This window comes from Cervus elaphus, chromosome 9, assembly GCF_910594005.1.
Source record: "Cervus elaphus chromosome 9, mCerEla1.1, whole genome shotgun sequence".
Classification (NCBI taxonomy): Eukaryota; Metazoa; Chordata; class Mammalia; order Artiodactyla; family Cervidae; genus Cervus; species Cervus elaphus.
The window spans coordinates 75,660,623-75,685,350 of NC_057823.1; the positions used below are offsets into that span (position 1 = coordinate 75,660,623).

The following is a 24,728-nucleotide window of genomic DNA, read 5'->3' on the forward strand; positions in this document are numbered from 1 at the left end:
AAACAATAATATAAGTATAAAATATACAGCAAATTTTGACGACTTAGTACCAAAAGTATAAAATATCTTGCTAATAATTTTATACTAATGACATGTTGAAATATATACTTTTGATATTTTGGGTAAAGTGAAATGTATTATTAAAATTTTTACTTTTTGAATATGGCTATCAGAAAATTTGAAAATATATGCACGGCTTGCATTATATCTTTATGGGCAGTACTGATATAAAGATCCTTTTCTTGGAAATTGATGTAAATTTCTTGACTTGAATTTCTTGGAGAAACAGTTCTGAAATTTTAAATTAATTATAGAATTCACAAACCAAAACTAAATTACATACAAGTTTGTGTAAAACTCCTATATAATAGGCCTTCAAGGAAGGCCTATTTTGTTTTCTTGATCTTCCTAGAAAATGCCATCAGGTGGAAAATTAAACATGTGACAGGCCATCTGCCACATTAGAAATATATAAAATACATTTTGTTCAAGATGTTTATGACTTTTCTTCATCTGTAGATGGATAAGATAGATATTCTGTTTTTGGCCATTATCTCACAAAGACTGGTGAATGTAAAAATAAAGTGTAAAAAACACATCTTACTGAGGATAAAGGTGATGAGTAGATTAGAATCAGTTTGTACTATTTCAGTTTTTCTTCATGTCTTTGCATTTGTACTATTTTTTGTATTTGGGATCTAGATTTAAGTTGATATCTCTTTTTAAGAGTCTTTTTTTCTTCTGAGACAGTATAATTAAATACTCAAAATGTATTATTTAACATTAGAAAAGAAGATCTGTTATTTTCACTGAACTTGTTAGCAAAAGTCTAATCTGTTAGGCTAAAAACATTCACACCTGAAATATTTTAAGATTTGAAGAAACTTTTCCTTCATTGGCTAGATAAATCACCTACAAAATATTTACTAGACTTAATGAAATGTTTAAAATAGAAATTAATCTTTTGGAATGCTTAATCTTTCCTGATAACTAAAGATCAAAATTGGCTATGATATTTGTGGCACTTAAAGTTGATTGTCACTGTTCTTTGATTTTTAAATAGAAGGAATCTCAGAAGAATGATAAAGATTTGAAGATGTTGGAAAAAGAGGTGAGCAATACTTTTAAGTTACTGAAAAACATAGAGTCAGGAGACAAGGATTCTGTTGCTGTTTGAGATGTCAGATAGTGAAACACATGTACCATCCAGACTGGTACCCACAGGGTAACCAACCCTTGGCTTGGATGCCACATTGTAGACCTTGATTGTCAATGTAGTATACAGTTAGCATACTAAGGGAGGGATATAAGATCATCTATGTCATGAAAAACTGATAAGTAAAACTCAATATTTTAGTTTGTATGTGGATCAATATTTACCTTTCCTCATAGCATACACTATTCCTATATGCTAATCTCTGTGTTAAAACAATACCTACCTAGAGAATTGCTTGGTGAGCATGAAATCCTAGAACGTTAGTTGAGTTGCAGTGGAGTTGTGCTAACTTAATGCATCTCTGTGCTAAGGTATATCCTTCCTCAAGGATACAATGACCAACTGCATGTGTACTGCCTGATATGGTAGCCATTCACCACATGTGACTATTTAAATAAAATTAAGAATTCAGTTCCACTAGTCGCACTTTACCTGCTCAGTAGGCACTTGTGGAGAGTGGCTACCACACTGAACAGTGCATTTCCACCATAGAGGAAATCTTTTTTGAGCAAAACTAACCTGAAAAACCTGCTTACTTTTTTTTTTTTAATGTATGTGTGTGTGTGTGTGTATGGATGAGTATAATTGCTTTGCAATGTTGTGTTAATTTCTTCTGTACAACAGTGAATCAGCTATATGTAAACACATGTCTCCTCCCTCTTGAGGTTCCCTCCCATCCCACCTCTCTAGATCATCACAGAGCACTGAGCTGAACTCTCTGCTATAGAGCAGCTTCACTTTGGCTATTTATAAAAAACCTGTTCACTTCTGTAAGCAGGGCCAGGCAGGTCACAGCCAGCTTTGCTTTTTTGGCAGTCTTTTTTCTACATTTCCACTACTGACCAACTCTTTCTGGTAGACATATTAAAACTTTCCATTGATTACAGTTAACTGTTGGCTTAGGCCAGGAATATGTCAAGATAACTTTGAAAATCTCTGGCCTTGTTTCTCTGATCCTGTTTTTAAATCTCTTTTAATAACATTAGCTATCATTTTATTGAGGACACATGCCTGTGATGTAGGGGTAAATACTTAGAGATCTAATAACTAAGTGTCTCTGGAGATAGCTGATGAGGGAGTGGCAGTTCCAGAGTTAGAACTAATCATTTGTATCAGTTACTTAATCTTTTAGTAAGAATTTTTTTACAATACTGCTGTAGATTATTTAACGCCCCCCCCCAAGTATTTGTTGTTTGTTTGACTAATTTGAATTGAATATCAATATTTAATTTAAAAGTAAAATTTCATGGAAAACAAACTCAGATTTCTGACTACTGTTGCGGAATAAGAAGATCTGACAGGACAATTTCTGTGTTCCCCTCCAGGGCAGCAATCTACTAGGCTTGTGCAGGGTTGCCTTCTTTTTTTTAATTATATTTTTTAAATGACATATAATTGACTTAAGCAATGTTGTACAAATCTCTACAGTACGGTAAAGTGACTCAGTTTTACACATATAAATGTTCTTTTTTTTACATTTTTTTTTTTAATATTCTTTTCCATTGTGGTTTATCCCAGGAGATGATACAGTTCCCTGTGCTATACAATAGGACATTGTTGTGTATCCATTCTAAAAGTAATAGGTTGCATCTACCTGGGTTGCCTTCTTTAGACGTCGCATTTGCTGTCAGTCCTCACCTGGCTCTCTTATATTGTCTACTTGGTCATGTAGGCATTTGAGTTTACAAACCCTTCTTTATACTTCTTTAACTGAAAAAAGTGTGATGTAGATAGTCTTAAATGTTCTTTTTTCTGCTTTGTAGTACTATGCTATGAACATTGATTGTAAACCAATAATGTAAGAATAAAGAATTAACAGTTGGGAATCTTAAATCTCGTTCAGTTCCTGGCATCTAGTTCACAGCCATATATGTAAGTGGTGCTTGATGTATTTTTAGTTAAGTATTATTGGCTTAGAATGCTGAGATAAGTTTGAACACAAAGCCAGTAGGAGTAGAGAATGCTTTTCATGTGACTTAATATAGCTGTGATTTCTTGATACTTTTATACCAAGCACAAAGTCTATTTTGAAGTGAAGTGAAAGTGTCTGACTCTTTGCGACCCCATGGACTTTACAGTGCATGGAATTCTCTAGGCCAGAATACTGGAGTGGGTAGCCTTTCCCTTCTCCAGCGGATTTTCCCAACCCAGGGATCGAACCTAGGTCTCCCGCATTGCAGGCGGATTCTTTACCAGCTGAGCCACAAGGGAAACCCAGGAATACTGGAGTGGGTAGCCTATCCCTTCTCCATCGGATCTTCCTGACTCAGGAATCAAACTGGGGTCTCCTGCAATGGCAGGTGGACTCTTTACCAACTGAGCTATCAGGGAAGCCATGGAGTATATTGTGGTAAATGTTTTATGTGCACTAGAAAATAATGTAAATGCACTTGTTGGTTGTAGTGGTCTATATACATCAATTAGTTCAAATCATTTAATAGTTTTTTTCAAATCTATTATTTGTACTGATATTTTTGGGTGTTTATTAGTTATGAGAAAGGTATTTTTAGACTTCCAGCTCTGTGGATTAATCTTTTTAATTCTGTCAGTTTTGACTTTGTATATTTGTTACAATATTACTTTGTTGTGCATCAAAAATTTAAGATTATGTCTTCTCTTGAAATCACCTTTTAACCATAAAATTTCTTTGTTACTAGTAATAATGTTTGCCTTAAGTCTGCTTTGTATAATATTAACATAGCCATGCCAGCTTTCATTTATCTAATATTTACATGGTAAACCTTTTCTATTCCCTTTATTGTCAGTCTATCAGTCCTTATATTTAAGTGCATATTTTATAAACATCTGAGATCATTTCCTTCAGCCTGAAGAATTTCCTTTAATATTTCTTGTGCAGTTCTACTGTTGACAAATATTCTCAGCTCTCTTTTGTTTTTTCCCTCTGAAAAATGTCTGTATATCACCTTCATATTTAAGGGCTGTTTTCATTGGGGATAGAATTTTATATTGGCAGATTTTCCCATACATTTTAAACATTTCATTATCTTCTGGCTTCCACATTTCCTATTGACAAATATGTGTTTTTTATTTTGGTTTTGGTTTTTACCGATTAGTCATCAGGTATGATGGCTTGCTAATGCCTACCACACCCTACCCAGAAGCCCTGTTCTATTTTCCCAGAAATAAAGGTATTTAGCATTTTAAGCTGTAATTTGAATTCCTATGATTAGAACTAGAGAAAAGAAGAACTTTTATAGGTAGCAATGCCTTAAAAGTAAATAAACAGTATAATTACACCTAGAAGTTTATGGCAATTTGAATTTTCTGTTCTTAAAATGCTTACAGATTTTCAAGATGTGTCATAAAGTAAATATGATTGCTCAAACAGCTAAGACTATTGAAGAACATCATATCACAATCAGAGGTTTTTCTAGAATTTTCATGTTTTGAATATCATGAGCACCTAGTACTGGAGGAAAGCGTGGAGACTCCCTGTAGTGTTCTTGCTTGGAGAATCCCCATGGACAGAGGAGCCTGGCAGGCTGCTGTCCGTGGGGTCACAGAGAGTTGTGCATAGCTGAGTGACCACGCACAGCACAGTACAGCTTCTAGTACCGTATTGGCAGGAATACATGAGGTATTCATTTCATCTCCTTGTTCCCGTCAGATCCGCATTCTTGTGCAGGAGCGTGGGGCTCAGGACAGGAGGATCCAGGATCTGGAAGCTGAGTTGGAGAAGATGGAAGCAAAGCTAAACGCTGCCGTCAGGGAAAAAACATCTCTGTCTGCAAGTAACGCTTCACTGGAAAAACAGCTTCTTGAATTAACCAGGACTAATGAGCTCCTAAAATCTAAGGTATTTGAACCTCATAATCTTTACAATTGAATAAAAAACAATTATGTTTTTTTCCTCATAGAGCTGTCTGGGAATTTTAGGCCTAGTTTAGTCATTTAACTTCAATAAATGTACTTTAAATATTAAGCCACTCCCAATAGGAATTATTATTGCATCTTGCTTATTATGGTGCCTGGCACATAAGAGGATATAAACAATCATTTACTTTTTAACATCTGACATTTTCTCACCCTCCTTCAAAGTCACTCCCAATTAATAAGACCACTAATAACGTTGCAGAGTTTACATCTAGAAGTATCTTTAAAGATCTTTCTCTGCAATAAATAATAGCATGTTAGCAGGCCTCTGTCTTAAATCTCTTTGGGAATGCAGTAGAAAATGAATAAATGTGTGGACTAAATGTGCTCAGTAGATAAATTGTGTTTATCAATATTAATAAACTAATAGATCTTAAAGGACTTAACATGGTCATCCTGCTTTTTATAGAAGTGGAAGGAAGCTGTAAATCACCATTCAGCTTAATAAGAATCAATTATTCAGGGCCTGTAATGTGCTGGGCTTTTGCTTAGAAAGGAAGTAGGGATGCATAAGAATTAAGCATGGGCAAGACAGCAGATTCCTGAGCCTCACTTAGGGAGATGATCATTTATTAGGCCTGTGATGGACCCTATAGCCTGCATATTTCAAAGTAGATGAGACAATGCAAATGCATTTTGTTAAGCAAACACACTTGAATTAATCAATTTTTACAGGCAAAGCTCTGCAAAAATCTTGTTTTAGAGCCACACAGTAGGTTTCCCAGCATATACAGATAAATTATCACTGAAGCTGATTTCAAAAGTAGACCAGAAAGTCACATGAAGGAAAAGGAGGGACAAGAATAGAAATAGCATAAAGCCCGTAATCCCGCTGTGGGTTAAGGATACTTTTCTCTACCAAAGTATGTTGTAAGCAAATAGTAGTCCCTATAATAGATAATCAATACTTAAGTGATTTTTACACAACTGTAGTAGAAAATATTTCTCAATTTTTTATGTATTTGCTATACTCAGTTTTCTGAAGATAATAACCAGAAGAATTTGAGAATTCTAAGCCTTGAGTTGATGAAACTGAGAAACAAAAGAGAAACCAAGATGAGGGTGAGTAATACCTTAGGTAAGTTTGCTGGGACTGGGGATCTGAACAAGTTCTGGTTTCCTAAAACAGATATTTCTGTTGTGTAGAGCATGGTGGCTAAACAAGAAGGCATGGAGGTGAAGCTGCAGCTCACCCAGAAGAACCTCGTGGAGTCTCAGGAGAAAATAGTAGAACTTGAAGGGAAACTGTGAGTGACTAAAAGAAAAAGAGGTTACATTGTGTAACCAGTTTTGTATTTGGCTTTCTTGGCTAGTTATTACTCCATACTCATCTCATTGCCTGCCTCCACTTGCCCTATTTCTCTTCCTAAGTAACAGCTGAACCCTAATCGTTCCCTAACATTTTATGCTGAAAAGAAATATGAATGTATTATGTTTGTACATCTTCTGTATCAGTGTTGAGGAAAGGCACAGAATCTTATGGCGGTTTAATGAGACCGAAACTGAGAAGCATTAATACAGGAAGCTATGATTAATTTACAATCCTAGATTTCTTTTAGTTACTCAACTGTAATTTGCATACAATAACATGCACAGATCGTAAGTATTCATTTTAGTGACTTGACAATTGTGTGCTCCTATGTAACCACCCAAACAAGATAGAGAACACTGTCGTTCCCTCAGAAAGTCCCCTCGTGCTCCTTCCTGCTCCCTGTTCCTCCCTACAGTTCCCGCCCCCCCCCACCCCTACAACCACTTCCTGACTTCCAGCATCATAATTTGACTTTTTTGGGACATTTATCATCACATGCATGCATACATGTGTATATGTGGCTTTTTTTTTTTTCCTGGACATGCTGCGCGTCTTGCAGGCTCTTAGTTCCCTGACCAGGTCTCAAACCCATGAGCTTTGCGTTGAAAGTGCAGAGTCGAGATTCATCCATATTGTTGTGTGTATTATATGTTTCTTTCATTTCTGAGTAGTGTTCCACTATACGAATATACCTCCATTTGTTTATTACTCTCCTATTGATCAATACTTGGGTTTCCAATTTTTGACTATTGTCAATAAAACTACTATATATGCCTTTTTGTAGACATAGGTTTTTGTTTCTCTGAGTAAATATCTAGGAGTGGAATTTCAGGGTCATAGTGTTGTGTACATATAATGTTTTTTACATTGTTTGTTTTGTTGTTTGTTTATTTATTTATTTGGCTGTGCCATGTCTTGGTTGTAGCATGCAGGGTCTTTAGTTGTGGCCTGTGGGATCTAACCTGGGCCAGGGATTGAACTTGGGCCTTCTTTATTGGGAGCATGGAGTCTTAGCCACTGGATCACCAGGGAAGTCCCCATGTAATGCTTTTTTAAAAGCTCAAAGTGAAAAAAAAAAAAGCTCAAAGTGTTTATACAATTTTACACTTCCACTTCATAATGCATGATGGTTCTATTCATTCCATATCCTCACCGATATTTGTCCTGGAGGCAGGCACAGCAACCCACTCCAGTATTCTTGCCTGGAGAATCCCATGGACAGAGGAGCCTGGTGGGCTGTATAGGGTTGCAGAGTCAGACACGACTGAATCGACTTAACAGTCATATACACACTGATACCTGATGTTGTCAGCCTGTTTGATTTCAGCCTCTCTAGTGGATGTAAAGTAGTATATCATCTATGTTTTTAATTTGTTGCTATTAATGTCAAACATCTTTTTATGTGCTTATTGACCATTCATATGCATCCTTTCATAAGATATCTACTAAAGTCCCTTGCCCCATTCTCAATAAGTAACTGAATAAAAGGCAGCCTGGAAGAAAGGCTTTAAAGCACACAAAATTCTATTTTATATGTGTGGTGGGTGGGAATTCTAAGAAAGCTACAGGAAAAGTGTTATCTAATACACTCAGAGTGTTACAGATCTATAACTATATACAAACTATCATTATCATAATTCTTTTGTCAGAATATATTTGGAAAGCTTTATCACTTAAAAAAAAAAAAACTTGAACCTTCTACTTGCATAAATTGTCAACGTGAGAGGTCACACAAATTAGTGGTTAGGAGTTTAGAACCTAGAGTCAGCCTGCCTGAGAGAACAGTATCTGGTACAGAGTAAGTATGATTATTGTGTATATTAATGTATGCTTTTAATTTTTTTTTTTTAGTGTTTCAATAGAGAAAGAAAAGATTGATGAAAAATCTGAAACAGAAAAACTCTTAGAATACATTGAAGAAATAAGGTAACATGAAGAGTAGTTTTTGGACTTTGTTTTATTGAAGTGTGATGAATACATAATTTTCATCTGTTTTCATTTAATGTTTCCTCTACTTAAATAGATGTGCTCTTCAACATAATTTGTTTTAATGCAGTTGTGCATCAGATCAAGTGGAAAAATACAAGCTAGATATTGCCCAGTTAGAAGAAAATCTGAAAGAGAAGAATCATGAAGTTTTAAGCCTTAAGCAGTCTCTTGAGGATAATAGTGCTATATTGTCCAAACAAGTAGAAGACTTGAATGCTAAATGCCAGGTGCTTGAAGAAGAAAAAGGTATTCTACTGTTTTTAGTACTATTTTCTTTAGATAAATACTACCTATGATAGTTTTTAAAAGTATTGATATAGCAACTTTTTAAATAATGACATAAACAATAATGAAAATTTTGTTCTGTGCATGGGAATTTTTATCTTTTATGATATTTGTTATCTGTTTATTTTAACATATTGCTTGTCTTGATTGAAATATATGCAATTGACCTCATTGGGTGGCCATTTAAAATTGGTAGATACATAGAGCGAGGTTTGAGGATTTTATTATATAACATATATACTGTTTTATATGTAGTAATAATAGGAACTTCAGAATTTTTTTTCCCTCTTTGGAAGTACTTGACCTCTGTGTGTGTGTGTGTGTTACTCAGTCATGTCTGACTCTTTGTGACCCCGTGGACTATAGCTCATCAGGCTTCTCTGTCCATGGAATTCTCCAAGCAAGAATATTTGAGTGGATTGCCATTCCCTTCTTCAGGGGACCTTCCCAACCCAGGGATTGAACCTGGGTCTCCCGCATTGTGGGCAAATTCTTTACGCTCTGAACCACCATGGGAATCTGGGTTTTTCAAAGGTAATATTAGTATCTAACTACAGCATTGTTAATATTTTTCCTTTTCTAGAAGACCTCATCAATAGGAACAGAGAACGGGATGAAAATCTAAATTCTGAGATACAGAGCTTAAAACAGAGGTCTATTCTTGAAAAACAAGAACATGAAGAGCTACAACAAAAAGTATTGCAAATGGATTCACTTCTGCAACAAGAGAAGGTAGTTTACAATATTAAAAAAGCCTGGTGCTTCTTTTATGTCATATGTTTCCCTGTGTATTAGAAAACCTTTAAATTGTGTATATCCTTTGGTCCAGCAATCCTGCTTTTAGAATCTTATTCTGAGGAAGTAATCATGTCTTTGCTGCGTATTTAACTGATGTCACCAAGTTACTCATGATTTGAAAAATTTAAGCAACAGTTGAAACAATATAGGGAAATTGTTTTAATTTTTTTTTCAGCACATTCTTGTGTTAGATTACTACATAAGCATTTACAGTTCTGTGGTAAAAGAATGTCTAATTAGACAAAAAACAAAATGTTACTTTGAAATCCAGATTACATAAAGAATATTTTACATATCAATGAGAAACACAGGAAGTTCACTAAAAAATAATAATAATAATCCTGGTGATTCAGTGGTTAAGACTCCGAGCTCCTACTGCAGGGGTCACATGCTTGATCCCTGGTCAGGGAATGGAGATCTTGTGTGGCTCTCAATGCTGCCAAAAAAATTTTTTAAATTAAACAATAAAGTTTTTTTAATGGGCTTAGGATGGAAACAGATAATTCTTAGCAGGAGAAATTCAGATAGCTTGTAAAATGAGAAGACGCTCTACTTGTCATAATAATTAAAGGAATGTTTTTGGTGAGAATTAGTCAAGCAAGTAAGTACTCATGTGAACTAATGTGAAATATATTGTTGGGCAATTTGCAGTGACAAAGGAATTAGGTAGATCTGTATATACAGACTTGAAAAGACCTCAACTATTTTTATGATATTTTAAATGACCTTTTTATGCAGTTTATTTAATTTATGTTTTAAAAGAATGTAGATATATAGAAAAAGACCATAAGGCTTATAATGCAAAATTTAGTGGTTATCTCTGAAGTGGGAAAACTAAAATTGGGATGGGGAGTAGTCAAAGGCAATTTTTCGTTTATTTGTAGTGTTATAATTTTTTTTGCAATGGTGATTTACTTGTATTTATTTATTCTTATTTACTTATATAACTTTAAAATATTTCTATATAACATTGAAATCATAATACTGTTTATATAGTATCATATGAGAAAAAATATATGATAAAAGCCAGTTGTAGAATATAATTTTAGTTGTCTAAGAAGTGTGTGTTGCATAGGGAAAAGACTGAAATAACATTTACCCCAATCTTAACAAAGGGTAGGATATAATCCACGACAGAATGAATATGAATCTCTCTAGTTTCTCAGAAGCTCTCGAGTTTAATGTCCATACTTCATTACTTGTACTTCTCTTTTGTCCTTAGTAAAATCTCACAGATTATTAAATTTAATTATTAAATTGTCAAAACCTTTCAGATTATTTTGCTCACTTTCTATTTATATGCAGGAATTATCTTCTGGTCTTCAGCAGAAGCTATGTTCTTTTCAAGAAGAAATGATAAGAGAGAGAACTCTCTTTGAGGAAGAATTAAAGCAAGCCCTGGATGAGCTGGATAAATTACAGCAAAAGGAGGAACAAGCTGAAAACCTGCTTAAGCAACTGGAAGAGGAAGCAGAATCTAGAGCTGCAGAACTAAAACGCCTCGAAGAAAAGCTGAACCGGTTCGTGTTAATAGGACTTCATGTTTATAATTAAAAGCTATTTTCTAGTACATTCTCTCGGGATTCTCACACCAATCATGTCAGTGGTGAGGTTGGAATTTCTTTACAAATAAGGAATTTTTTTTTTTTAATTTTGTTTACTTTCGGCTGTGCTGTTTTCATTGCTGCATGCAGGCTTTCTCTAGTTGTGGTGAGCAGAGGCTGCTTTCATGGGCTCCGGGGCACCCAGGCTTCAGTAGTTCTAACACACGGGCTCAGTCGTTGCCACGCAGACTCCAGAGTGCAGGCTCAGTTCTTGTGGCACAGGCTTAGTTGCCCTGCGGCAGGTGAAATTTTCCCAGACCAGGGACTGAAGCCATGGTCTCCTCCATTAGCAGGCAGATTCTTAACCACTGGGCCACCAGGGAAGTCCACAAATGAGGAAGAGACACAGAGAGGTAAAGTACATGCGCAGGAAGTATGATAGACAAGTATGACAGCCCAAGTCAGAAGCCATGCCCTTTTGTTATTTAAAGTTCAAAGAGGGAGCCACAAACACTTTCAGAAATAACGATCAAAAACCAAAATGGGGAAGAAACAACCAGAACTGGGGAAAATCCAGAAATAAAAAATGTATCATTAAAAGTAGAAAGCCTGAGATCCAGTGCCTTTTTTTTCCCTTTGTTTAATTTCATATTGTTTTCACAGTATATGCCCTTCACCACATTTATTTACAATATCCAAGTTGATTCTTGAGTTCAAATGGTAAACAAATACTTGAATCCTTGGGATCTCAGCAGTAAACATTTTCTAGTGGAGAAGGCAATGGCACCCCACTCCAGTACTCTTGCCTGGAAAATCCCATGGACGGAGGAGCCTGGTAGGCTGAGGTCCATGGAGTCCCTAAGAGTCGGACACGACTGAGCGACTTCACTTTCACTTTTCACTTTCATGCATTGGAGAAGGAAATGGCAACCCACTCCAGTGTTCTTGCCTGGAGAATCCCAAGGACGGCGGAGCCTGGTGGGCTGCCGTCTATGGGGTCGCACAGAGTCGGACACGACCGAAGTGACTTAGCAGCAGGAGGAAAGAACTAGACATAAAGTTACAGAATCGTCACTTATATCACAACTATGTATCTATCTCTTATTAGGTGCTTCTTTATTAATCCCTTTTCTGTTTTCTTTTAGTGGTTAGTGATTTTAAAAAACACCAAATTTTTTTATATATGCCTGCATTTTGGGGAACAGTACCAAAGTATAACTAGGGGGATTGTTTCATACTGCAGCCAGCCTCAGAGAACAGGGACATTAAGAAACTTCAGTGGATGATGTCAATTTCAAAAAGAAAAATGAGATAATCATAACTCAAAGAAGTCAGTTCAAAGGTCAGGAGATAAAGATTTTATTACTAGATCTGTTAGTTAAATGTGTGATTCTGAGCAAAGCTGTCTTAATTTCTTTTGTTTTCTTTTCATTAGATACAAAATAAAGGAGTTTTATGAGATTATTTGTAAGGTCCTTTCCAGTGTGGAAATTTCAGGATTAAGAGAAAAACTTAGAAGTTGACAGGATTCCTCTAGGGACCAGGAAAAAGTATTTTTATTTTAAATCTTTTAGTAGTAGTTGATTGCTTTTAGCTGTGGTGTGTATTTTTAAAATTCTATGCTCATTCCAAAATGAATTTGAACAACTGTATATCTTGTTTCAGTGTCCAACTTAGCCTTTAAGCGAATAATGCTTCTTACAGTTTTAGTTCGGTGTGTTCTTTAAAATACCTCTTATAAGCTTATATGACTGTCAAATAAAGTTTATCACCATTGTAGAAATATGTAATATTCATATATTTAAAATCTGTATAGATTTATAGTCTCTATTTATAAAGATGACTTGAAAGCCATTCTGTCTAGGCAAAATAGTCTCCTAAATAAGTTGTTAAATCTTTAAATAATTAGTAATTTATTTTGTGGTTATTGGTATAGTCACAATAAATCTACATAGTCTTGTAATTATTTTTTCAAAAGAACTCTTAAAATGAAGTTACCTTAACTGTACCTAGTGTTCCCTAAATATCTTAATTCAGAGAATTAAATTTTATTCAACCCAAGAGCTTCTTAACTTATAATCCTTCACATTCTTCAGTCTTGGATGCTGCCAAGATTCTGTCTTAGAATCTTTTTAATCTCCTTTCTTCCCCAAAAGTGTTTAAACTACCTACATAAGTACATATGGTATGAAAATAAAAGTAAGTAAATTAGAATGAAAACAAAAGTAAAATAAGAATGGGAACGATAAGATGAAGCTGCATGTAAATAAACATGCTAGCAGATATAGATCATGAATGTAGATCTAAGCTGTCCAGTGTGGGATATGTGATTCACAGTGTCAAAGGTACATCCTAGTCTCTTTCTTAAGCTAATGGTATATTAAATGGTATATTAAATTAAGATGCAGTTAGCATCTTTTAACCATTCCTTTTTCTTAGGAAAGAAGCTGAACTGGAGGAAAGTAATGCTGCTCATACTCAGGCCACCCTGCTTTTGCAAGAAAAACATAACAGTACAGTGCAGAACCTGGAAGATGTTACTGCTCAATTTGAAAGGTATTTTAATGGGGAGGCTGCTCTCTCAAACATACATGAGCAGGAAAGGGGTGTTTACCTAGGGACATCTGTCAGCAAAACTACTTGAATAAAACAATTATTATTACTTTAAATTCCACAATGCCCAATCATAAGTGGGTATTTCATGTTACCTGTAGTCTTAGAATATATAGTAATATCCCTCTCCTAGTACCCACTTCAGATTTCATACACATCTGTCTGACTCTCCTGATGTCATCATTTTACTCACAAAGAATCCAAATGCTTTTATTTCCACTTCATGGAACCTATAAATGTACCTGCATCTATGCTCACCCTATCTTCTTCCCACCTATTACAGATGAAGTATCTCATTCCTTAACCTTTAGTGGCCTCTTTCCCTCATTCATCCCTTATCTCTTAATTTTCAACCTTTCTTCTAGAATTTTTCCAGTCAGTATTAAAACATATTAATGTGCCTTTGTCTTTAAAAATACATCTTTTTAAATCTCCCTCCATCCCCCACTTCTTTCTGCACTTTTCATTCCCAATACTGTTCTTACCCCCAAATCCTCCTCATGTTTATAGTCCATCTTTTTTTCTTTAATTTATTTTAAGTATAATTGATTTACCGTGTGTTAATTTCTACTGTACATATAGATACATTCCTTTACATATTCTTTTCCATTATGGTTTATTTCAAGATATTGAATATAGTTGCCTGTACTGTACACTAGGACTTCATTGTTTATTCATCCTATATATAGTAGTTTATATTTATAGTTTATAATATAATCTCATAGCCCATCTTCTTGTTAGATATTATAGTGTATCTACTTCCTATCCAGTCTACTTATTTTCCTTTTTCTAAAACAAGTTTATTTTGGAGGGCAGTACAAATTACAAAGGATAATACAGCAAACACTAGTACATCACACAGTCTCACACTGTGTGTATTAATGTTAACATTTTTACTTACTGTATTTACTTCATATAATTTTGGGTGGAGGGCTCTTCTTATATGTATTTTAGTATATTCAGTAAAAAGAAACAATGTGTACATAAATCCTAAATCATAAAAGTAAAATTAACATGCATGAGCTCATAGAAGACAACCTATAAACCAAAAGAGTTTCAACAGCTTGCTATCTATATGAATCCTCCACTGTCCCATCTTCATTCCTCCCCCCAACATGTAACACCACCTCAAAATCTACATCAGTTACTTCCTTGCTTTTTTCCTGTGTATTATTTTATGTAATGTATGTCCATGTGAATAATATATTACCTAATTTTGCTTTTTCCAGAACTTCACCAAAAATGTCCTGGTAGTGTATACCATATCCTGGGACTTGCCTTTTCACTCTGCATTATGTATGTCTTTAGGATTGAATCACAATATTGCTGAGGCTATAGTTTGTTCATGGTCACTGTTACAGAATTGTTCAGTCACTTAGTCATGTTGGACATGACTAAGTGCGACCTCATGGACTGCAGCACGCCAGCCTTCCCTGTCCTTCACTATCTCCTGGAGTTTGCTCAAACTCACATCAATTGAGTCGATGATGCCATCCAACCATCTCATCCTCTGTTATAGACTATTTGATCTTATCAGTCTACCACTATTTATCCATTCTCACTTTGGGCTTTTGGTTTGTTTCCCATTTCTTTCATTTTATTAACAGTACTGTGAATATTCTTGTGGTCTCGTCTTATATACCTGTAAGAATTACTCTAAAGTCACATTTAAGTGAATGTTCAACTTTAATTCAAATCATTTTACAAAGGGGAAGTGAAAATCTACACTCCCAAGAGTGATGTTTGAGTTCTCATTCATCTACCTCCTCTCCAAAGCTTGTTAGACTTCATAAATTTTGCCGGTATACTAAATGTAAAAGGACCTCTTCTTGTGGATAATTCATTTTTCCTTTTCTGTAAAAAGCTTATATATGACTTTTGTTCATTTCTTTAGAGGATTATCTTTTCTTGGTTGATTTGTACGGTTTTTATCAGTGATATGGGTGGCAAATATCTTACAGAGTGTGGCTTATCTTTTTATTTTCTTTATGGTTTCCTGTGATGAATGGCAATTCTTGATTTTAGTGTAGTTAAACTTATAGAGTTTTATGTGAACACTTTTGCATACAAAAACTTCTTTATATCCCAAGAACTTAAATAAAGATATTCACCTATTTTTTTTCTAAGTTTCAAAATTGTACTTTTCATTTTTCCACCTGGAACTGATTTCTGTATGTGTAGTAATAAAGGGATAAAATTCACGTTTCTTTTTCCAAATGGGTAATCAATTGCCATGGATAATCAATTGCCTAGTACCCATTCATTAACTAGTACCTTCTAATCTCAGGGATGTATTCCTGCATCTGATCTGATATATTTTGACATACATATCGTATATATATGTGTATGTGTGTGTATGTTTGTGTGTGTGTATATATATGTTTTGTTTTGTTTTAAGTTTTTGGCCATGCTGTGTGACATGTGGGATTTTAGTTCCCCAACCAGGGATCAAACTCATTCCCCCTACAGTGGAAGTGCAGGGTGTTAACCACTGGACAGCCCGGGAAGCCCCTATATATTTTAATTTTTATATGTCAGCATGCATATAAATTAATATATATATGACAAACCTAGACAGCATATTAAAAAGCAGAGGCATTACTTTGCCAACAAAGATCCGTGTAGTCAAAGCTTTGGTTTTTCCAGTAGTCACGTATGGATATGTGAGTTGGACCATAAAGAAGGCTGAGCACTGACGAATTGATGCTTTTGAACTGTGGTGTTGGAAAAGACTCTTGAGAGTCTCTTGGACTGCAAGATCAAACCGGTGAATCCTGAAGGAAACCAACCCTGCATATTGTTTGGAAGAACTGATGCTGAAGCTCCAGTACTTTGGCCACCTGTGACAAAGAGCCGACTCATTAGAAGAGCCTGTGATGTGGGAATGATTGAGGGCAGGAGAAGGGAACAAAAGAGGACAAGATGATTGGATGGCATCACTGACTTAATGGACATGAGTTTGAGCAAGCTCCAGGAAATGGTGAAGGACAGGGAAGCCTGTGTCCAGTTGGACACTACTGAGCAACTGAACAACTATATACATATATAACTTTTAGTGCTGTTCTCAACTCTGAAAAGAGATTTTCCTTCTTGCTACTTTGAAAACTAATGCTTTTAGAGACTTTTAGTTATTCTGTGATGTCAGTCACCATTAGTATGTGAATAGCATTAAAATTTATTTCTTCGAACCTGACCTCTCCTTTCATCCTCTACCCACATATTCAGCTGCCTACTTGACTTCAAGTAGATCTCTCACCATCATCTGGTATTAACCCCACCAAAACAACTCTGGATCATCTTTGTCTCCCTTTGTCCCTCTCGTGTCTCATTCTTGTTGATTGCAGTTGGTGACATCTCCATCTTCTGAGTTTCTCCTTCCATAAATCTTGAGTCATCGTAATCATCTTCTCTCCCTTTCTCCCAACATTCAATCTCTTTCTTGATTTTTTCCATTCTGCCTCCAAAAGAGATCTCACATCTTTCTTTTGCCAGCTCCTTGGTCCAAGCTGCCTTTACCACTCACCTGGGCTGAAAAATAATCGCCCTCTGGTTAATCCTCCAGTTCAGCATTCCTGCCCCTCCCCAGTCAGTTCTTTGCATATCTCTGGAATAATCTACACAGTTACTTAAGAGACCTTTGAGGTATGTCCTTTATCATTCAGGTAAGCCCACTGTGCCCCACCAGCAAGAGCTCATGCCTCTTGTTTCTGCTGCTGCCTCTCTTGTTCATTACACTCCTGTCACAGCTCTTTTTTTTTATGGTTAAGATTTTATTTATGTAGTTTTGGCTGTGCTGGGTTTTCGTGGCTGTGCGGGCCTTTCTCTCGTTGCGGTGAGTGGGGGCTGCTCTAACTGCAGTGAGCGGGCGTATCAATGAGGTAGCTGTTCTTGCTGAGGAGCGTGGGCTCTGGGGCCCTTGAGTTCAGTAGTTACAGCACAGGCTCAGCAGTTGTGGCCACAGGCTTAGTTGCTCCACAGCATGTGGGGTCTTCCCCAGACCGGGGATTGAACCCATGTCTCCTGCATTGACAGGCGGATTATTTACCACTGAGCCACCAGGCAAGCCCCATTCCCAGCTCTTAGTGGACTGTGTTCTAACTGCCTCCGAGCATATACGCATCTTTTCCCTCTGAAGTACTTTCCCCAATCGGCTTGCTAAATCCTTCTTACCCATCATATCTCAACTGAACTGTAAATTCCTCAGAAAAGCCTTTTCTGAATCATGAAGCAAAATGTAGGTTCTCCAGTTTTATCAGCTAACAGGTTCTGTAGTTTTCCTTCAAAACACTTAGAACAAAGTTAATTATGTATTTATGTTTCCTTTTATTTTGCAACAACCTGAAGAGGCATTTTTTTCTCTCTCTTACTCTCAAGATAATAAAGTATGACAGTAGGTAGAGGGATTGTGTGGGTTTTTTGTTTTGAGGTAATTTCCATGTTTGGTAGTTGATTTCTTTTCATCTTTGTTCATAGATTCCACCCATAGTAGGCACTTGACTCTTTTCTTTAAAAGAACTATGTAAGTCATATAAGTTCATGTTAAGTATTAAGTTGACTTCAAAACATTGAATTTTTACCTGTGCAAATGTGAAAATAGATAAGGTTTTGTTTGTTTTACCTAAAAGTGTATAAAATGTAAACCAATCAGCTATAGATTTGTTGTGTATACATTAGTTAGAAAAATCCTTTACCCTTTTTTTTTTTTTTTTTTAATAAGCTATAAAGCATCAACAGCAAGTGAGCTAGAAGATCTTAAGGTGCAGAATGAGTCACTTAAGGAAAAACTGGCCAAGGCTGAGCAAAGTGCAGAGGATGCCCGAGATCAGATATTGACAACTGAGAACTCAAATCAAGAATATGCAAGGTATTGTAGGAGAAATAAAGCCTGCCCACACCTGTGGTCTTAGAACCATTAGGACAATTGGATGTTGCTGCAAGCCAGCTACTAAGTGATGCAGAAAACTCGTCCCATGGCTTGCTTTCGGTGATCTTCAGTGATGAATTATGAATTTACATAGTTTGAAAAGTATAATTCTTAACAGTTCTTTGAGATTCTTTTTTTTAAAAAGGTAATTGAAATGGCTGTAACTTTCTTAATGAACTCTTCTCTCTCAAACCCAAGGATGCTTCTAGATCTGCAGACCAAATCAGCACTTAAAGAAGCAGAAATTAAAGAAATTACAGTTTCTTCTCTTAAAAGAATAACTGATTTGCAGAACCAACTCAAGCAACAAAGCGAAGACTTTAAGAAACAACTGGAAGAGGAAGAAGCAAGGTAATCTAGGTTGAAAACTGAAATGCCATGCGTCTCAAGTTATTTTTTCTAGTATACTGTGTTTTTAAATTTAATTTTCCCATACAGAAAAACTGGAAAAGAAAACTCAATAGCAGAATTCACTGAGGAAGTGAATAAGTGGCGTCTCCTCTATGAAGAATTATATAATAAAACAAAGCCTTTTCAGGTCTGTCAATTAGGACTTAACTTTATTTGCATTTGAGAATCTGTATTGTTCCCTGTCACAGGCATGACAGTGACATGGTTCTTCTGAAAGATCATTTTGCTGTGCATTTACAGTGCCAGTCCAACTTCCTATTACAGGAGGTTTATTATAGATGTTGCTACATTATTATGCATACATTTTTAATATGGCCTTTATAGGCCTAAATATTACCCCTTAATAAGATTCTTAAAAGTTAATACCTTAGAAGGCTCTCCTGATATGAACTTTTGATCATCTATGTAAATTTATGACACTTATTTTGTTATGATCTTTTTCAGTGTTGCTCTAATTAACACTTAAAGGATAAATGCGAATCTGGGTGTTTAGAGTCAGAAGACAGTATTGATTATAATGTGTTGTGGTAATACAGATTAGGCCGGCTAGCAGGTCTTCTTTCCCTGTTTCTTTCTTTCTGTTTCATTGATCTTTGAAATGAAAAACAACTTTTTATTAAAAAAAAAAAAAAAGACAATTTATGGAGAGCCCTAAGAGTAAGTCAATATAATGTATTTTTGTCTTTTGCCTTTTTTGTTGTTGTAGTTGTTGAGTTTCTTATTTAAATATTTATTTACTTATTTGGCTGCACCGGGTCTTAATTGCAGCATGTGGGATCTAGTTCCCCAACCAGGGATCAAACCTTGCCCCCTGCATTGGGAGCCTGCAGTCTTCTGCAGTCTTAGTCACTGGACCACCAGGGAAGTCCTGTCTTTTGCCTTTTTACTTTCTTTCACTTTAGTTTTCCTTATAGTTAATATGAGTCAAGTAGGATTTAATAGTTTTAAGTCTTAACTCTACAAAAAAATCTTTTTCAGCTACAACTGGATGCATTTGAAGCAGAGAAACAGGCTTTGTTGAATGAACATGGTGCAGCTCAGGAACAACTAAATAATCTAAGAGATTCATATGCTAAATTATTGGGTCATCAGAATCTAAAGCAAAAAATCAAGCATGTTGTGAAATTGAAAGATGAAAATAGCAATCTCAAATCGGTTTGTAAAGTAACATTTATTTCTATTGATATTGGGCTGGGTGGTTTTTATTTTATCAGGATAATGCTGACTTCATAAAATGAGTTGGGAAGTGTTTCACCCTTTCTATTTATGGAATAGTTCATGAATTATTGGTTTTAATTCTTTACTGAATGTGTAATGGAATTCAGTGGTGAAGGCACCTGGACCTGGACTTCTCTCTGTGGATGGTTTTTGATCAGTAATTCAATCTCTTCACTTACTATACTAGGTCTATTCAAATTGACTATTTCAACTCAAAACCTATGGGATGCAGCAAAAGCAGTTCTAAGAGGGAAGTTTATAGCAATACAATCCTACCTCAGATTGACTATTTCTTCTTGAGACAGTTTCAGTAGTTTGTGTCTTTCTAGGAATATGTCCATTTCATTTTCTGATGTGTTGATTCACAATTGTGTGCCATATCCCCTTATATTCCTTTTTATTTTGATACTGTCAGTAGCAATGGCCGCTCTTTCATTTCTGATTCTAGGAATTTTGAGTCTACTCCCTTTTTTTTAAGTTCCTTTACTTCTGCAAACATGTTTATAATGGCTTTAAACCCTTTTTTGGATAAGTTCAATATTGGATAACTCTCAGTTTTTGTTGAGACAGAAACAAGCAGTTTTTGTTGCCTGCTTTTCCCCAGTATGTAAATCATGCTTTCCTGTTTGCATACTTTGTACTTTTTCTGTTAGAAAATGGATGTTTTAGACAATGTATTGTAGCACTTCTGGGTACTGCTGTCCCCTTGCAGGTATGTTGTTATTTTCTTGTTTAGTGAAGTGTATTCCTCCTCCCTACCGCCCACTAGTTTCTGCCTCTGATGTTGCTGCTGAGAGAGGTTAAGTGTCAGGTGTGTCCACAGTCACCCTGAGATGACTCTGGTTTGGGTACGGCTGCCTCCCTCTCTCCCTGATCACACATAGTTGCTGGCTCCCCTCTGTTATTTTCAACATTGCCCCAGGTCATAAATTCCTCTATAGATTAATCCAGTCTAATTCTGGTTCCTTTGTTGGAATTGTGTCTTAGGTCAATGATTGACTTTGTTCTGGCTACAGGAGGTCCCCTCCCACCTGTCTTATTCACCACTTCTCTTCTACAAACTAGGCAATTTACAGTTTAGCCCAGTTTTTAATCACTTCCCATTCCCTTGCACCACACAGCCTCTACTGTTCTTAAGGGCACCCTTCAGCTTGAACTACTCTAAATTCTGTTGTAAATGAAGTCACTTGCTCTGGGAATAAATTCAGTTCAGTTCAGTCACTCAGTTGTGTCCAACTCTTTGCGACCCCATGAACCACAGCACGCCAGGCCTCCCTGTCCATCACAAACTCCCGGAGTTTACTCAAACTCATGCCCATCGAGTTGGTGATGCCATCCAGCCATCTCACCCTCTGTCATCCCCTTCTCCTCCTGCCCCCAATCCCTCCCAGCTCAGGGTCTTTTCCAATGAGTCAACTCTTCGCGTAAGGTAGCCAGAGTATTGGAGTTTCAGCTTCAGCATCAGTCCTTCCAGTGAACACCCGGGACTTATCTCCTTTAGGATGGACTGGTTGGATCTCTTTGCAGTTCAAGGGGCTCTCAAGAGTCTTCTCCAACACCACAGTTCAAAAGTATCAAATCTTCAGTGCTCAGCTTTCTTCACAGTCCAACTCTCACATCCATACATGACCACTGGACAAACCATAGCTTTGACCAGACAGACCTTTGTTGGCAAAGTAATGTCTCTGCTTTTTATTTTTATTTTTTTCATTTATTTTTATTAGTTGGAGGCTAATCACTTTACAATACTGCAGTGGGTCTTGTCATACATTGACATGAATCAGCCATGGATTTACATGTATTCCCCATCCCGATCCCCCCTCACACCTCCCTCTCTACCCAATCCCTCTGGGTCTTCCCAGTGCACCAGGCCCAAGCACTTGTCTCATGCATCCAACCTGCGCTGGTGATCTGTTTCACTATAGATAATGTACATGTTTCGATGCTGTTCTCTCGAAACATCGCACCCTCGCCTTCTCCCGCAGAGTCCAAAAGTCTGTTTTGTACATCTGTGTCTCTTTTTCTGTTTTGCGTATAGGGTTATCATTACCATCTTTCTAAATTCCATATATATGTGTTAGTATGCTGTAATGTTCTTTATCTTTCTGGCTTACTTCACTCTGTATAATGGGCTCGAGTTTCATCCATCTCATTAGAACTAATTCAAATGAATTCTTTTTAATGGCTGAGTAATATTCCATGGTGTATATGTACCACAGCTTCCTTATCCATTCGTCTGCTGATGGGCATCTAGGTTGCTTCCATGTCCTGGCTATTATAAACAGTGCTGTGATTAACATTGGGGTGCACGTGTCTCTTTCAGATCTGGTTTCCTCGGTGTGTATGCCCAGAAGTGAAATTGCTGGGTCATATGGCAGTTCTATTTCCAGTTTTTTAAGAAATCTCCACACTGTTCTCCATAGCAGCTGTACTAGTTTGCATTCCCACCAACAGTGTAAGAGGGTTCCCTTTTCTCCACACCCTCTCCAGCGTTTATTGCTTGTAGACTTTTGGATAGCAGCCATCCTGACTGGTGTGTAGTGGTACCTCATTGTGGATTTGATTTGCATTTCTCTGATGATGAGTGATTTGAGCATCTTTCCATGTGTTTGTTAGCCATCTGTATGTCTTCTTTGGAGAAATGTCTGTTTAGATTTTTGGCCCATTTTTTGATTGGGTAATTTATTTTTCGGGAATTGAGCTTCAGGAGTTGCTTGTATATTTTTGAGATTAATCCTTTGTCTGTTGCTTCATTTGCTATTATTTTCTCCCAATCTGAGGGCTGTCTTTTCACCTTACTTATAGTTTCCTTTGTTGTGCAAAAGCTTTTAAGTTTCATTAGGTCCCATTTGTTTATTTTTGCTTTTATTTCCAATACTCTGGGAGGTGGGTCATAGAGGATCCTGCTGTGATTTATGTCGGAGAGTGTTTTGCTTATGTTCTCCTCTAGGAGTTTTATAGTTTCTGGTCTTACATTTAGATCTTTAATCCATTTTGAGTTTATTTTTGTATATGGTGTTAGAAAGTGTTCTAGTTTCATTCTTTTACAAGTGGTTGACCAGTTTTCCCAGCACCACTTGTTCAAGAGGTTGTCTTTTTTCCATTGTATATCCTTGCCTCCTTTGTCGAAGATAAGGTGTCCATAGGTTCGTGGATTTATCTCTGGGCTTTCTATTCTGTTCCATTGATCTAGATTTCTGTCTTTGTGCCAGTACCACACTGTCTTGATGACTGTGGCTTTGTAGTAGAGCCTGAAGTCCAGCGGGTTGATTCCTCCAGTTCCATTCTTCTTTCTCAAGATTACTTTGGCTATTCGAGGTTTTTTGTATTTCCATACAAATTGTGAAATTATTTGGTCTAGTTCTGTGAAAGATACTGTTGGCAGCTTAATAGGGATTGCATTGAATCTATAGATTGCTTTGGGTAGAATAGCCATTTTGACAATATTGATTCTTCCAATCCATGAACACGGTATGTTTCTCCATCTGTTTGTGGCCTCTTTGATTTCTTTCATCAGTGTTTTATAGTTTTCTATGTATAGGTCTTTTGTTTCTTTAGGTAGGTATACTCCTAAATATTTTATTCTTTTTGTTTCAATGGTGAATGGTATTGTTTACTTAATTTCTCTTTCTGTTTTCTCATTGTTAGTGTATAGGAATGCAAGGGATTTCTGTGTGTTAATTTTATATCCTGCAACTTTACTATATTCATTGATTAGCTCTAGTAATTTTCTGGTAGAGTCTAGGGTTTTCTATGTAGAGGATCATGTCATCTGCAAACAGCAAGAGTTTCACTTCTTCTTTTCCTATCTGGATTCCTTTTACTTCTTTTTCTGCTCTCATTGCTGTGGCCAAACTTCCAACACTATGTTGAATAGTAGTGGTGAGAGTGGGCATCCTTCCTTGTCTTGTTCCTGATTTTAGGGGAAATGCTTGCAGTTTTTCACCATTGAGGGTAATGCTTGCTGTGGGTTTGTCATATATAGCTTTTATTATGTTGAGGTATGTTCCTTCTATTCCTGCTTTCTGGAGAGTTTTAATCATAAATGGGTGTTGGATTTGTCAAAGGCTTTCTCTGCATCTATTGAGATAATCATATGGTTTTTATCTTTCAATTTGTTAATGTGGTGTATTACATTGATTGATTTGTGGATATTAAAGAATCCTTGCATTCCTGGGATAAAGCCCACTTGGTCATGGTGTATGATTTTTTTAATATGTTGTTGGATTCTGTTTGCTAGAATTTTGTTAAGGATTTTTGCATCTATGTTCATCAGTGATATTGGCCTGTAGTTTTCTTTTTTTGTGGCATCCTTGTCTGGTTTTGGAATTAGGGTGATGGTGGCCTCATAGAATGAGTTTGGAAGTTTACCTTCTGCAATTTTCTGGAAGAGTTTGAGTAAGATAGGTGTTAGCTCTTCTCTAAATTTTTGGTAGAATTCAGCTGTGAAGCCATCTGGTCCTGGGCTTTTGTTTGCTGGAAGATTTCTGATGACAGTTTCGATTTCCTTGCTTGTGATGGGTC

The 24,728-nt window shown here is 36.3% G+C and overlaps 1 protein-coding gene across 2 annotated transcripts in view; it reads left to right on the forward strand.

Annotated features, from left to right (window-relative positions):
- The window catches only part of HMMR (hyaluronan mediated motility receptor), a 38,553-nt gene that overhangs the window by 5,181 nt on the left and 8,644 nt on the right, over positions 1-24,728 (forward strand). For both annotated transcript variants that reach the window (XM_043913484.1, XM_043913485.1), the window contains exons 4-16: positions 1,064-1,111; positions 4,845-5,033; positions 6,086-6,172; positions 6,257-6,357; positions 8,274-8,348; positions 8,479-8,657; positions 9,280-9,428; positions 10,800-11,014; positions 13,478-13,594; positions 18,369-18,515; positions 18,774-18,926; positions 19,014-19,113; positions 19,965-20,141. In XM_043913484.1, the coding sequence (XP_043769419.1) occupies positions 1,064-1,111; positions 4,845-5,033; positions 6,086-6,172; positions 6,257-6,357; positions 8,274-8,348; positions 8,479-8,657; positions 9,280-9,428; positions 10,800-11,014; positions 13,478-13,594; positions 18,369-18,515; positions 18,774-18,926; positions 19,014-19,113; positions 19,965-20,141 (1,737 nt within the window). The remainder of the gene's footprint in view (positions 1-1,063; positions 1,112-4,844; positions 5,034-6,085; positions 6,173-6,256; positions 6,358-8,273; positions 8,349-8,478; positions 8,658-9,279; positions 9,429-10,799; positions 11,015-13,477; positions 13,595-18,368; positions 18,516-18,773; positions 18,927-19,013; positions 19,114-19,964; positions 20,142-24,728) is intronic.